Genomic DNA, 17,021 nt, shown 5'->3' on the forward strand with positions numbered 1-17,021 from the left:
ATAAATCAATCAGATCTTGTCCCTAGCTGCTCACTATACCCCAAGGCTGTCTTCAACATTTGTATATGACGTACGTGCAAGTCAATTTGTGACACAAAAAACAAATGGCTTTAATTGCATGGGGATACAATGAAATAAATACTAATCACAGGATATGTGTATAGAGCATTTATATAGCTGGGCAAGTGATACAGATAAAGATAATACAGTACTATTTTCGAAAATCAAAACAAGCTGAATAAAAAAATCTTAGTGAGACCTTACACCCCTTTGATTTTGTTGCCCATTTCTGCACCTGTTCTAAAAGTTCAATGGCCTTACCATAATGTGGTGCCCAAATTTGTCCAGAATTCCATATTCCACATGTGATTTTACAAGTGATTTAAACAGAGAGTCAGTATATTACGAGCTCCTCCTGTTTTCATTCTTCTTCTTATTCCCAGACTTGTATTTGCTTCTGCTGCTGCTTGGCTTTGAATATGGTGGTTTAACTTATTACCCAACAGTATTCCCAAATCCTTCTTCAAGTTCTGGGTTACCAGCTGTATTCCATTTAGTTTATATGTTGATATGTCACTGACACATCCATCCATATGTCCATGACTTTTAAGATTGTTTTGTTGACTGTCACTACCCAGATGACTTTTGCCAGTTCCATATAATTTCATAAATTAATCTACAAGGATGACATGCTATTTACTAGGTTGTTAATAAATAATGGAGAAATTGACTCAATAATGACCCTTTCAGGCATTTCTAACAGCTACCCATTTTGAGCATGATCAATTTACTACAAGTCCTTGTGTTCTGTCCTAATGCCAGTTCTGTATCCATGTACACACAGCCTCCCCTAGTCCTTGCATGCTCATCTTCTATAGGAGGCTGTTGTAGGAAACAGTCAAAAGCCTTTGCAAAGTCTAAGTATATTATATGCCTATTGCATTCCATTTATCTGGATTTTCACCCACCACTTGCTAAAACCTGGGGATGGTGGTCAGAATCACAGAAAATAACAGAAAGTAACCCATCAATAATTGAGCTCAGCCCATTAATACCAAAAGATGTAAGCATTTTGTGGGTCTCAATATGCATCTTCAGGTTAATCACAAAAAAAAAAAAAAAAGTGCCATTCAGTTGCAAATACCAGAGTATGAGCAACACTACTGACTATTGTGAGTGCTTACTTGGTTGCATCTACACAAGAAGTAAGCAATCACAAACCTCTCTTTTAAACAGTTTTTAGTTTGTGTTTTACTAGGATGCTTTCTGCACGGTATAGTCTATACACCTTGATTGGGAGGTCTGTTTTTATGTATTAAACACAACAATGTTCGAAAGGCGACCACCACCTGCTATTTCACACAGTGGGGACGGCCAACTGCCCATCTGCACTACCAGTGGGCAAGGGCGTACCTAGAAATCCCCAGGCCCCCCTGCAAAAAAAATCTGGGCCCCTCCCACCTCCCTAGGGCCCGCTCAGGGACTTTTGTGGGGCAGGAGGGGTCGCAGCATAAGAGGAGAGCGTGACCGCAGATCGGTGGGGAGGGGGATATTTCCCCCCTCCCTCACCTCGGGCTCTCCTCTCAGCGCTTTCCCTCCTGCAATCATTGGTGGCAGCGGGTGGGCAGCGGCGGCAGGCTGAGCACATACCTCCTTCTCGCCGGAGGTCTTCCGATCTCTAAGTGCTTCATGTAACTTCCTGTGTAAAGGAAGAGGTATGTGCTCAGCCTGCCGCCGCTGCCACCAATGATTGCAGGAAGGAAAGCGCTGAGAGGAGAGCCCAAGGTGAGGGGGGGGAATCTCCCCCCTCCCCACCGATCTGCAGCCACGCTCTCCTCTTATGCTGCGACCCCTCCTGCTCCACAAAAGTCCCTGAACGGGCCCTAGGGGAACCTCACCCTCCCCCCCCACGCGGTGGCAGGGGTCGCATCCCGTGTTGTTATGCCAGTGAGTGGTTGCTATTCTAGAACTGTCAGCGCATCCTAAAACCAGGCCACGTCTGAAATGACTGCCAACAGAGGTGTGCAGAGCCCTTAGAGGTAAATACACACCTTGTATTCAAAACAGATGCAAAACTATGCACTAGATCCATAAACTCTGAATAAAAGTGGAATGCAAACATGAAATATCAAATGGGAGCAGCAAGCCATAAAGAAAACCTACATTTTTTTTAGACAGCTAAGAGAAGTGGCAGCACTTCTCAAGACAGACTGCATCTGAATGACTAGCAGCATAGATGTGCAGAGCCCAAATTATAGGCAAGATGCACATCTTGCATTCAAAACAGATGCACCAAATTAACATTAATGGAGAATGTTCGTTTCCAAAAACAGTTTGCATGCAGAATGTTCCGTACCAGACCCGTCCACCGCAATGAGGTTATCCTTCTTGAAAAATTGCCAAACCAGCATAATGTGAACCCATGAGCAGCTGGCTATAAATTGGTTTACACATTTTTGTATTATTTTTTTTTATAACAGGGAAAAATTGGTGGTCTATCCTAAAATCAGGCTGCATCTGAAATGACTACCAACAGAGGTGTGCATAGCCCCTAAAAAAAGGTTTTGTGAGTACCTCCTTTGTTTTATTCGGCTTTAATTTGAGAAATACCATGCTACACTATATTGGCTCCAGGCGTGCTGTTGTGTTTCTCTTTTTCTTAGGAGATTCTACCAGACTCTGCCCTCACTCACTCAACTAAACTTAAACATCATGCCTCAGTGGTGACTAATGCATACTGAGCATAAAGTGCCAGGATAACTACTGAATGTTAATCATCCAGAACCCCAAATATAAACATAAATCACCAGCCTCGTTGAAGTCCTGATGTAAGGAGTGAAATGTATTTATGCTCATACTTACCTATTTCCAAAGGGAAGCAGAGAACAGTCCTTCATCCCTCCTCAACCCACTCGAATTCCTCTCACACTAGTAGAAGCAGCCAAAGTGGGACAGCTTAAAAGTCCATTTATTTTGCCATTCCCAAATTCCAGAGAGAACCAGTATGTACTTCTCACATACTCCACCCCAAGACATTAGTGGGTAATGATTTTGAATAGAGATAGCATGCTGACTTAGGACTTCATGGACTACTGGGTGGGCAAAATAAAAGCAATGGCCTCAACTCTCTGACTTAGTAGTAATACCCCATTAACCAGGGCTGTGGAGTTGGAGTCGAGGAGTTGGAGCAAATTTTGGGTACCTGGAGTCAGATCAGGGAAAAAATGCTCCGACTCCTAATGAATTTAAACTGTAATTAAAATAGTCATCATAAATAATTTATGTATACAGTAATAGCTCTGCTTAGTCTACAAAAATAAAACAAATCAATCAAAAAATAGTTACTTGTGCTGCTTCAACAAAGCAGTCCCCATATTTTTAAAGTCAGATATACATATCTGATTGTGACTGTATATATGAGGTGTACACAGGAATCTCATATATACTAAATAACATCTATGCTGTAAGAATAAAGCCCAGTGGCATAGCTAGAAACCTCTGGGCCCCGGTGCGGAATCTGGATGTGGGCCCCCCCCCCTCCCGGCAACAACAGCCCCTCCCCCCCTCGCAACACCCGAAGCACACACATATCCAAATCCCCATAGCTGTGCATGGCATGGCTATATCAATTCCACTTTCCAGCAGCATGGCTGCCACGTTCAATTTGCAAACATACGCAGCACCCAGAGGAAATAGCGCAATTAGTAGCAAGATGCCAGTCTGAAGGAAAAAATTCGTTATATGTGCAGCATTCACCCGATAATATTTATTATGTGCGCAGCATTCACCAGAAAATCGTTATGTGCGCAGCATTCACCAGAAAATATTAGTTATGTGCGCAGCATTCGCCAGAAAATTGTTATGTGCGCAGCATTCACCAGAAAATAATCGTTATGTGCGCAGCATTCACCAGAAAATAATCGCAATGTGGGAGCATTCACCAGAAAATAATCACATTATGGGAGCAGTCACCAGAAAATAATCGTTATGTGCGGATCAGTCGCCAGAAAATAATCGTTATGTGCGCAGCATTCACCAGAAAGCATACGCAATGTGGGAGCATTCACCAGAAAATAAACACAATGTGGGAGCTTTCACCAGAAAATAAACGCAGTGTGGGGGCATTCACCAGAAAATAAACGCAATGTGGGGCATTCACCAGAAAATAATCGTTCTGTGGGGACAGTCACCAGAAAATAATCGTTATGTGGGGGCAGTAACCAGAAAATAATTGTTATGTGGGGAGCAGTCACCAGAAAATAATCGTTCTGTGGGGGCAGTCACCAGAAAATAATCGTTATGTGGGGGCAGTCACCAGAAAATAATTGTTATGTGGGGGCAGTCACCAGAAAATAATCGTTATGTGGGGACAGTCACCAGAAAATAATCGTTATGTGGGGAGCAGTCACCAGAAAATAATCGTTATGTGGGGGCAGTCACCAGAAAATAATCGTTATGTGGGGGCAGTCACCAGAAAATAATCGTTATGTGGGGGCAGTCACCAGAAAATAATCGTTATGTGGGGGGCAGTCACCAGAAAATAATCGTTATGTGGGGAGCAGTCACCAGACAATAATCGTTATGTGGGGGCAGTCACCAGAAAATAATCGTTATGTGGGGGCAGTCACCAGAAAATAATCGTTATGTGGGAGCAGTCACCAGAAAATAATCGTTATGTGGGGACAGTCACCAGAAAATAATCGTTATGTGGGGGGCAGTCACCAGAAAATAATCGTTATGTGGGGAGCAGTCACCAGACAATAATCGTTATGTGGGGGCAGTCACCAGAAAATAATCGTTATGTGGGGGCAGTCACCAGAAAATAATCGTTATGTGGGGGCAGTCACCAGAAAATAATTGTTATGTGGGGGCAGTCACCAGAAAATAATCGCTATGTGGGGGCAGTCACCAGAAAATAATCGTTATGTTTGGAGCAGTCACCAGAAAATAATCGTTATGTGGGGACAGTCACCAGACAATAATCGTTATGTGGGGGCAGTCACCAGAAAATAATCGTGATGTGGGGGCAGTCACCAGAAAATAATCGTTATGTGGGGGCAGTCACCAGAAAATAATCGTTATGTGGGGGCAGTCACCAGAAAATAATCGCTATGTGGGGGCAGTCACCAGAAAATAATCGTTATGTGGGGGCAGTCACCAGAAAATAATCGTTATGTGGGGGCAGTCACCAGAAAATAATCGTTATGTGGGGGCAGTCACCAGAAAATAATCGTTATGTGGGGAGCAATCACCAGAAAATAATCGTTATGTGGGGACAGTCACCAGAAAATAATCGCAATGTGGGGGCAGTCACCAGAAAATAATCGTTATGTGGGGGCAGTCATCAGAAAATAATCGCTATGTGGGGGCAGTCACCAGAAAATAATCGCTATGTGGGGGCAGTCACCAGAAAATAATCGTTATGTGGGGAGCAGTCACCAGAAAATAATCGTTATGTGGGGAGCAATCACCAGAAAATAATCGTTATGTGGGGACAGTCACCAGAAAATAATCGTTATGTGGGGAGCAGTCACCAGAAAATAATTGTTATGTGGGGAGCAGTCACCAGAAAATAAACGTTATGTGGGGGGCAGTCACCAGAAAATAAACCTGTACAAATGAAAAAAAATTCACTCACCTGGCCAGCCTCTGACGTGAGCTCCCCGAGGTGCAATCAGCCTCCCTCGTGCAGCTCCTCTAGAGACGATCCTGCAGCGGAGCAGCCAGTTTCTCCCGTGCTGACAGGCAGAGTGCAGGGCTGCGGGAAGATGGCGCCCGAAGCCCTGTACTGGAGACACAAATAGTCTCTAGTGCAGGGCTTCGGCAGCCATCTTGCCGTAGCCCTGCTCTGCCTCCGGGAGAAACTGGCTGCTCCGCTGCAGCATCCTGCTCTGCCTTCGGGAGCCAGTCCCCGGGATTTCAACACCTGTGGGGTCCAGGACCCCGGGCCCCTCCCCCGCCTCTTTAGGAGGCGGGCCCGGTCGCCACGGCGACCCCTGCGACCACGGGCCCTACGCCCATGATAAAGCCTTAAGTGTAGCTGTGTCACTAATAGAGATGGTCATAATTCTGCGCTTACGCTGGTTTATGCAAATGTATGCACTCCCTTTGCTCATGAAATCAAATAATTTGATATGTTAAAATTTGGTTTGATGACTACAAATTAAAGGGTACCTGAGACGGATGAAAATAAAAGTTTTATACATACCTGGGGCTTCCCCCAGCCCCCTTCAGGCTAATCAGTCCCTCGCTGTCCTACTCCACCACCTGGATCTTCTGCTATGAGTCGCGGTAATTCAGCTAGTCAGCGCAGTCCGGCCGCGTGTCGCTCCCACAGCCAGGAACATTCTGCACCTGAGCAATAGTGCTGCGCAGGTGTAGTATGCTCCCAGCGGTGGAGGGTAGTGCATGCGCACTACGCCCAACTGGCTCAAGTACCTGGACCCATAGCAGAAGATCCAGGTGGCGGAGAAGGACAGCGAGGAACTGATTAGCCTGAAGGGGGCTGGAGGAACCCCAGGTATGTATAAAACTTTAATTTCACCTGTCTCAGGTTTACTTTGTTACACAGTAGTACTATACTCTACATCTGTACTCCCCACAGAGCTGCAGGGAATCCACTGAGAATGTTGTGCACATTGAACACAGAACACACATAACCCATAAACCTGGTTCAGATTGTACATGAAAAATGTGTAATAGAGGAAGAATCACCTCATTCTCCTGCAGAGTACCTGCACATCACTCTTACATATACCCACAGTTACATTGCCTAGGGCCTGATCCATGTTCAGATTGTGCATGAAGAATGTGTAATAGAGGAGGAATCCCCTCATTCCCCTTACATGTACCCACTGTTACATTGCCTAGGGCCTGATAGATGTTCTTTGTTCCTGTTTGTACCGTCTACAAGTACTCTTAACAAGGACTAGTTTTAGTCTATGACTAAAAGTATTAGAGGCAGAAGATCCGTCAGCTATCCAGGTAACTGGTATTGTTTAAAAGGGAATAAATATGGCAGCCTTCATATCCCTCTCAGTTCAGTTGTCTTTTAAAATTCCTAAGTGTTGGCAGTTAAGAGATGCATTTCATGTTACAAACTTTCAATCAACAAGACTGTAATATGCAAATTAAAGGAGTCGGAGTCCTAACCTGAGGAGTCGGAGTCGGTGGATTTTTGTATTGACTCCACAGCACTGCCATTAACAGTTGGGATGGTCTTCCTTAGCATCATCTCTGATGGAGTTTTCTGTGACACAGTTGGAGGCATGACTGATAAAAAGTACAGAAAGCTTAAGTGACATAAAAGCTAGATGTAACTTTTATGTTTGCTTCTAACAGATCTCTTGCGCATCAGGCTTTCTATTTTTAATTGCTCAGAGATGGTTATGGTTATGTTATGTGATCAGATTTAAATTTGCACTTAGACCAACTCTTCTTGAAATACCTGCTTTACTAACCAGTATGTAAAATACGAGTGCATTCAGTTACTAAGCACAGCTACAATCTTTTCTAGGACTAAAACATGTACAGTCAGATAACTTTGAAATACAGTTGATGTTGCTGTAAGGCTGCACAATTATAAAAAAAATCAATTCTCAACAAGAAGCACCTCCATCTGCTGCCTGGGGAGGAGAGAGCATTCCGCTCCAGCACATGCTTAACTACATTGCCTGCGAACACATCTCCACCTCCTTTTTGCTGCGTTTCCAGCTGGTCTCTGGGAATTTGTAAGGCATTTGACATGTTAAAAATTACTTGTTTTTGAACTTCCACACACTATCCATCTCAAAGCAGAAATTTCCCTTTCACTTAATGCAGTGACCCCATCATAATTGAGTTAAGTGCACAGACAACTAAGAACTTACTAAAAACCTATCCCCTGAAAGGATGTGTACAAATGACTGTATATAAAAATAAGCCATAAATCCATTCACAAAGGAATGTCTGTATGCAGGTCTTGCTTTCTGCATTACAGCTTAAGGAATCCAGTAAATACAACTTTAATAGTCTAAACTGGGTACGGGTCTGTGGAAAGATATGAGATTTGTATTGTTTTTTTTCTTAACATTACACACTGTGCTTCCATTCCCTTGAAGGACAAGGAATTTCCTAAAAAGACCCAACATTTGAGAAGGCTACACCTAAAACGGAACAGAAAAACAAGGAATGTGGCAGCAGGAAGGGCAAAAGGCTACTAACAAGGACTGATACATAACAGACACAATTCCTGAAATTTTACTTTTTAGTAAGGAGCAGATGACGTTAAGAAGAAATGGCAAGAATATACAGAACAACTTTAAAATAAGGATACAGACGGCACTTGGAATATGTATGCTGAACAAGAACCAAACATCCTAATGAGTGAAGAGACATGGGAATTAGAAGGGTTGCTAACAACAAGGCCAAGAAAGTGATGGAGTCCCAGTAGAACTTCTGAAAAGCTTGCATGAGGATACTGTAGTAGTGCTGTTGACAATTTGCAATCAAATATGGAAAACACAAAAGTTGCCTTTGGACTGGAAAAGGTCAGTTTACAATCCAATCCTAAAAAGGACAATGCCAAAGACTGCTCACGTTATGGGACAATTGCACTTATCTCACATTCTAGCAAGGTAAAGCTCAAAATTCTACAAGCCAGACTGGAGTTGGCTTTAGAAGAAGGAGATGCACAAGGGACCATATTGCCAACATTTGATGGATAATAGAGAAAGCAAGGGAATTCCAGAAGAATGTCTACTTTTGATTTATTAACTATTCAAAAGTGTTTGACTGTGCAGATCATGATAGACTGGCAGATTCTCATGGAAATAGGGATTCCAGGCCTTTTGAGGAATCTATATGCAATTGGTAAAGGAGTGCGACAAGGCATATTATCTCCTTATTTATTTAACTTGTATGCTGAATATGTAATGCAGAAAGCTGGTATGGGTGACTCACATGCTAGAATTAAGATAGCGGACCGGAATATTAACGATCCCACCCAACACAGCGCTGCGTAATATGTGGGCGCTTTATAAATACAATAAATAAATAATAAATAAATGAACACTCCCCGGCCCTCTGAAGAACAGTTAGTGACAGGACTATATATAGTCTGAACCGCTCGGAAGATGTCTGCGCTATTTTCCATAAATAATAAATAAAATTCCATACACAGCCTTCCATGTACAGCAGATGCTGATTGTTATGTAAACTACCCTCCATAATGTTTAGACCCATATATGTTGCAGTATCCCATTCTATGAAAAGCAACTCATACTTCTACTTGCTGAATTTTATGGGTGGCAGCTTACCTCTTCTATTTTTAATCTTTTACGCACAGCAGACTCCTCTTCATGTTCAGCAATAACATTCTTTTATATGCAGCAGCCCACTGTTCTGATTCCCTTTAAATTAGCCATACACAGGTCTATATTGGACCGATCAAACAATCGACTACTCCTTGTTCATAAATCAGGTTGTAGCAAAAAAAAAAAAAAAAAATTCCACCTTGAAAGAAGCTATGCTCCTATCTTTGCACTACTTGATGCCAGGGCTGTGGAGTCAAGAGTCGAGGAGTCGGAGCAATTTTGGGTACCCAGAGTCGGAGATTTCATAAACTGAGGAGTCAGAGTCGGGAGTCTGATGATTTTGTACAAAATCCACAGCCCTGGTAAGTATTAGGCTAAGGAGTCGGAGCCACCTGCTAGCATGTTTTGCCCCTCCTCCTGAAGAGGTATCTGGGTACCCTGTAACACCCACTGTCCAAGACCTACCTCACAGAACCATATTAATCCATGTCTTGAACTCATGAGAAGCAACACACTCTAAAAACTACTGTCTGTATGTTGGATTAGTATGGCTCTGTAAAATTAACTACTTGTCGCACGCTGTGCAGTATATTCATGGCCTGGAAAAGGTCGCCGGGTGACGTGTATAAAAGTCTGCAGCGGTGTGCGGCACCACTCGCTCCAGCGCACCGCCGCCGTTACCGCTGGTTAGCGCGGAGATGAATGAATGGGAACGCAATACTGTCAGCCGGCAGGGACATGCGTTTCCCCCCAGAGTCGTTCGTCGCGGCAGGGAATCCTGGTTGTTTGCTTGCAATGAACGACTCTGGGGTGGCACGCGTCCACCCACCCCCGGCTGCCAGTGTTCTATAGGAGAGCAAGGCAAGGGGGAGGAGAGCGAGAGCCGAAGCCGGCGGCTTCATCTGTTACATTGCTGCCGGCTTCATTTTAATTCCATTAACTCACTGTTTACAATACATTTGGCCGCAGCGAGACGGCCAGTTAAAACACAAATACCATCGTTTACATTAACACTTTTGTTATGTGAAGTATGAATGGAATTAGCGCCACCTGCCGGATGCGCCCGGCTAACGGATAAGTACCCTTTTTTTCTATGGATTTTTAACTTAGCACACCAAGTTCATCGACAAAGTATGACATTGCGAAAGTACAAAGCAATAATCAAAATGACAACATACATAGGCAAGTTATATCATTCACACAGATTACATCATTAATAGAAAAGTACAATGTAGGAAACATAGGAAAGTTATTACTTTGGGTGCAGAACAAGCAAATTAAGAATTACTGACTAAATAAACAAAGTGAACAGTGGAAAGAAACTGTCTACGTGTTGCCACATTGCAAATAAAAACTGTTAATGATTTTTAATAAAGTCTGCGTCATCCCTGAGGTAAGCCACCACTTTTTCTCAATATATTGTTTTTAACCAGGTTTTTTTTTTATATTGTTTTTAACCAGGTTTTTTTAACCTGGTTGACTCTTTCCTGCTGTTTATATCAAACATCTAGTTAGTGTCTTTCTGGCTAAATGTAGAGCCTACAGTAGAGGAGTCTTGTCCTTAAACTACACCTGAACTGAGAGGTATATAGAAGCAGCCATATTTATTTCCACCAGTCCAGCTGATTTCTGCATGCTCAATCAATTGCATTGCAAAACACTATATATTACACACACACACACACACACACACACACACACACACACACACACACACACACACACTTTCATATGCCTGCGGTACCACCAGGATAGAGTAGCAAAAACTTTATTTCTGTAAGAAAAATGTATGCTCAGCTTAGCTTTTTTACACATTTTTAAAAATGTAAGTTACATATTTGACAATTTTTATGGGTTTAGTAAACTATGAATAACCAGAAAACAGCAACAGGACAGGTATACAATTTGGAAATACTATGTACCAGAAAAAAAACCCAATATAATGTCTTGAAATAAAAGTATTGCTTTTGTGGAGGTACTGAATGAAACTGCTTAACGGCCTGCTCGGGTACAAAAGGTTAGGAGCCTGACGTGACTGAAAGCATTACCTGCTGTGCTAGTACAATCATTACCTTTGCTACACCATTGGATAAAGGCATTACAGATCATGTAAAAAGATAATATAAGAGGTGCACAAAGAGGAAAAGAATGAATGTTAAGAATCTGAGATGCTACCTCTTTTACCAGCGAATAAGTAAAAAACATTTGATCAGAAAACTATATCAAATTTACAGTAGTCGGCAACATCAATGTTACCCTGCCAACAAGACATTTCTACTGATAACGTGTACTATAGCAGCTTTCGTTTAATGTCAAAGATGTTCACGTTAAATCTAGCTAATGGGGTTGTAGCACACTGCACTGTATGTTCTCTCTTATACATCCACTAAGCAGAATCTGCACTTGTAGTCTGCTGTTAGCAATTCACACTATAGATATTTAAAGTGGACCTGTTAGCAGTAAAACTCTATTAAGCCAGCAGTGCTACTTAAAAACAGACTCTACAAGACTTAAAGGGAACCTAAACTGAGAGGGATATGGATTTTTACTTTTAAACAATACCAGTTGCTTGGCAGCCCTGCTGATCTCTTTAGCTGCAGTAGTGGCTGAATCACACACCTCAAACAAGCATGCAGCTAATCCAGTCTGACTTCAGTCTGCATGCTTGTTCAGGGGCTGTGGCTGAATGTATTAGTGACACAGGATCAGCAGGAGAGTCAGGCAACTGGTATTATTTTAAAAGGAAAAATCCATATCCTTATTCATATTTGGCTGTGGTGTTTTACTGGGAAGGAGGATGCCATAGTACATAAAAAATAGTTTAACCCCTTCAATATCAACATACTAAGCCCCATTTATCACCAGACCAACTATTACAATTCTGCTGTACCTTTAAGTTAAATATATTGTACAATTATAGTCTCCCCAAACAAGTTTCATTTTTTTTCCAAGGAAAAGATAGCATTCCTCTAGGACCATTTATATTGAAACTAGAAATCTTCCATGTTTTTAAATAACATATAAAAACGCATGTGGAGAAAAACATCCCCACTTGGCCTTTAGAATACAGGTATGGTCGCTTCTCCAAAAGAAAGGGACATTTTATAGATTTTAAAAACAATAAAACCTAAAATTTCAAATCCTGTAGATGGGCAGCACATTCTTCTATGTGTTTTCTACACATGTCACATGTGCATAAACATGACCTTGCCTGTGAACAGGATGTCAACAAGCCAATAGGAAGGGTATTGTAACAGGTCGGGACCGCAAGAAGATTTTGGCTTTGTGACATTAGTTTGGGTGTTTTGGTGCTCATGCCGAAAGTACTCCATTATTCAGTTGAGTGCCAAAAAAAAAACCAAAGGGACACCGAGCATGCTTAACCAGGTACTCAGTACAACAGCCCCTAACCACCAGGGATTGCAGCTGAAGAAAAGGCCCACACTAGCCCTGAACCTTAGACTATACATGCCCTGTGTTTCACGCTGAGGATATCTGCTCTGTGCATATTTTCTTACATATATGAGAGTTTTGACTGGTTTAGATGTTGAAACCTTTATACAGATACAATAATATAGTGAAAGTATTTTACTGTGTTGAGATTATTGCCAAGAGATTAGATCATAACGCTATAGATCCTGAGAGGATACAGCCCTAGTTTATTCAATTGTAGACATTTTCGGATTATGTTATAATTCTTGATTTTACAATAAACATCTGTTGATATCCCTATATGTTAAGCCAGCTCTAATTGCATGCACATCATGGTTTTTCATTAACCATGGATTGCAGAATTTGAAAAAAAAAAATCACATGGTATTACTTTGTTGATATGCTTGCAGATAGACTGGTTCAGAGTAACAGTGTTTTGAATAACTGCACCCATGTATATGATTAGAATACATACTCCTTGTTACATTGGTGTGCATGCCTATAAATCCCTCATTCTTGACTGGTTATTAGAGCACACCATGGGTTAGGCTCAGTTTGGCCTAAGAGTTCGTCAGACATTACTCAAACATTTTTAACTAGAGCTCCCACAGACCAAGATCTCCCACGCCGTAGTACATCAACTATTTAATAATGTAAAAGAATTATAAAATCAAATGTAAAATATTTTGTACCTTTTTTTTGTGTCAACAGTGAATAAGTCTAAAGTAGCAATGTAGAAAAAAGGTCGGCACATGCAATTATATCAGCATAAAAAAAGCTTTATTTTGTCATGGCTTCCTGCATCAAGCGGCGGCCCCCATCGCTCCCATCTCACCCCACAGCCATCAAAGTATCGGTTAGGAACTATCTTTTTATGGATGTTTTACTAAGCTTGATGCAGGAAGCCATGACAAAATAAGCTTTTTTATGCTGATATAATTGCATGTGCCGACCTTTTTTCTACATTGCTACTTTGAACCTGTCTATATCGGAGGTCAGAGCACGCATACAGCAATAATACCCGATACCACCTTCCAAGCATCCTATGTTTACAATTTGCACAAAGTCTGAGATCTGCAGTGCCGGTTCTTTACTTCTAACCTTTTCAGTGAATAAGTCTAACTATTCCTCTTCTTTCAGTTGAGTCTAGAGTCAATTCCGCAATTTAACCACCTGCAGGCTCATTCTAGACAGCTATTTATACCAGAGAATTGAAAACAAAATCAGTAATATTAGGTCTCTGCAGACCTATGGAATGCTCAGCTGTATAATTCTTTCTAAGCTCTATATATAGTCTGCATCTCTGAGAAAACAAAACAAAAAAAACATTTAGAGAAATTGTATTTCTCAGTCATTTGTAACCAAGGCTTGATTTAATTAATGATTAGGTTGTCAGTGCTAACTATTCCTCTGGCCAACCAACTATGCCAATCAATAATCCTTGGAAAAATTCAGGGTGCTCAACAATTGGCTCCCTAAAGGTGTGTTGGGGCTGTCGCAATCAGTTTTCAGAGGCGCTTATCGTGACCGTGAGACTGTAGTGTGTGTACTCCTATTTGTTGTTGCCTGAAGAAGCGGGAATATACCTGCGAAACGCGTTGCACTGTTTATTGGAGTATATAAATAAACTGGTTTGTATTAAAATTGACGGTATTATGTCTACTTCGTGGAGATGAGTCCACCACCACCTTCCGATGGAATTTTAAAGGCTTTTAATACATTTTATTCTTTTGGCGCCTCTGTTCTCCTTACAATATCAGCATCCACCCCTGGTGGAGGGGTTGAATTCCCCTTTTCTTCTCCCTATCTACAGAGAGTGACATCTTAATCCTGATTGAGGACAGGTCTAATCTCCTCTCACCTGCCTATACAGTGGTTACCTACACGGTAACCCTGACTTGTGAGTATATTCATTTATATACCTCTCATTACCCATTATTGTACATACTACACTATATTGGGCTCTCGGTGTTCCCTTCTTTTTTCTTCGTTTTCAGAGGTTAGTAGAATGATGTATTGAAGAAAATGGTGGAGAGCCAACACACATAAGCCTTTGTAATAGTCCTTCATAAAAAGTATTCACCCTCTACCAATTTAGTTTTGGTAGGATCAGACCCTCATTGCATATCTTGTGCTAATCTAGCAAATTTTAATGACTCTTTAAAAATGGAAGGCATAGCTCCTCATGCAAATAGGAATGAGCCAAGAATGACCTACACCTTTTTGTTTAGTGTTCTACATAGAAAGGTAAAAAACAACAACTTGTTTAACGCAACAGTAAAAACTCAATATAAATGCAAAATACAGGACATTATACTCATATGCATGGTGTTAATTGTGTCAAGTGGTGAGATATTATATGGTAGCCATTCAATAAACAGGTTATGCAGTGTAGATACAGTACCTAAAGATTTCAGTCCTTTTGGATCATAAACAAATGTAAAGGATTATGCCGAAAATGAGTACTGGTAAATCCAACCTATAATTTCTTTTAGTTGATTTTTATAAAATGTTATAATGAAACATCATCACATTTAATAAGTGTAACAGACTAACCATAATAACTTAGCAATGGTCTGTGCTATATGGCTACTAACAAAAATGAAGAACGGAATGAAAGCATGAGGGAAAAAGAAAGACAAGTGAGCAAAAGAGGGAGAGGAGAAGCCAGAGAGAGAACGCTAGAGAAAGGACAAGGTAGGGATACATACCTGGGTCTCCACACCCTGTTCCAGCAAGCGCTTGGCCTGGTTTTCCACTTCTAGCCGGGCCCTACCAATAAACAGCAGGTCACTCTCAATAACTTCTATCCCTGAAAGGTCCATACCTTGAGAGAGATAATCTAAGAAGCAAAATAAATATTCCTGGTTAGAATAAGTGTTCTAATATATGTAATATTTGTAAAAACAATATTAAGAGTTAACAACAAGATAGTGTAGTTAGTAAACAACCTTTTACATTAACTTGACAATGCCAGCTCTCAAAAGTGTGATATTTGCAGCAGTGAAAATTTGCCCATTGAAATTAATGTAAGACATCTAATTAGATGTTTAAGGTTCCACCACTTCTCCTACCCTTAAAGGAACACTATCGATTAACATGTTTTTTAACCTGGGATTGAGAGAGTTCCTGAAGTGCTGGTAAATAAATAATGATGTATACAATTCAGTTGCTTATCTCTTGTTTACTGTATCAAATTCCTTTCACTCTAAACTAACGGAAAGTCTGCTAAAATCTGACAGCAAAGTGAGCCATAAGGGGAGGGGGAATTCCCTCCCAGTGCATCTGTTATCCCTGTGTGTGTGTGAGAAAGTCCTGTGTCCTTGACTGAAGTGTCTGAAGAGAGCAGAGGAAATGTAACTTGTTATAAACATTTGTAATTGTTTGAGACATCACAACTTTTCATACTTTTTTTTTTTTTTGCTTTCAGAGAAAAATACTCTGTAGTTTGATATGCAAAAAAAACCCAACTAAACAACACTGGCTGTACATTGAAGCAGACACCTCTTTTGAAAATGATTTGTCCCAACACAGCTAAATTCTACACACAATGAACTAAAGCTTTTGCCTCCGATATTTAACATGAAAAGTAGGAAAATGTTTAAACAGCTACTTAGACATTATTTGTACATTGTCATTTTAGAACCTTTGGTTTGATATTGTTCCTTTAAACTGAAGTAGACTTGTAGAGACAAACACAGGGAGACCAGGAGCCCAATCTAGCGCAATATCGTTAGGTCACCAAGATAATAACAGGTATACTCACAAAGGTTAATTGCTATGTGTGGCAACTAGAGATGGCCCGAACGGTTCGCTGGCGAACGGTTCCCGGCGAACTTTCGTGGTTCGCGATTGCAGCGAACCGGGAACTTTTCCGGAGGTTCGGTTCGCCCCCATGGTGCATCATGAGGGTCAACTTTGACCCTCTACATCACAGTCAGCAGGCACATTGTAGCCAATTAGGCTACACTCCCTCCTGGAGCCCCACCCCCCCCTTATAAAAGGCAGGCAGCGTCAGGCAGTGGACTCACTCGTGTGCCTGCAGTAATTAGTGAAGGGATAGCTGCTGCAGACTCTCATCCCTATGAGATAAAGCTTAGTTAGGCTCTTGTAGGCTTGTTAGCTTGCTCCTGGCTGATTGTTATTGCTAAAAAAAAAAGCACCCATCAACAGCTCTTTTGAGAGCTAATCTTGTTCTTGTGATCTTTTTTTTTTTTTTTTTTTTTTTTTTTTATGTGGCCCACTTGCATTATTTACAGCCCTGTCAGTCAGTGTCACTGTGCCTGTCTGTGTGTG

General features: G+C 41.4%; 1 protein-coding gene across 2 annotated transcripts in view; it reads right to left on the reverse strand.

The window, feature by feature from the left end:
- COG5 (component of oligomeric golgi complex 5) overlaps positions 1–17,021 on the reverse strand; it is a 497,428-nt gene that overhangs the window by 217,770 nt on the left and 262,637 nt on the right. For both annotated transcript variants that reach the window (XM_068276282.1, XM_068276283.1), the window contains one exon: positions 15,437–15,567. In XM_068276282.1, coding sequence (XP_068132383.1) covers positions 15,437–15,567 — 131 coding nt within the window. The remainder of the gene's footprint in view (positions 1–15,436; positions 15,568–17,021) is intronic.

The sequence above is a fragment of the Hyperolius riggenbachi genome, chromosome 3, assembly GCF_040937935.1.
Source record: "Hyperolius riggenbachi isolate aHypRig1 chromosome 3, aHypRig1.pri, whole genome shotgun sequence".
Classification (NCBI taxonomy): Eukaryota; Metazoa; Chordata; class Amphibia; order Anura; family Hyperoliidae; genus Hyperolius; species Hyperolius riggenbachi.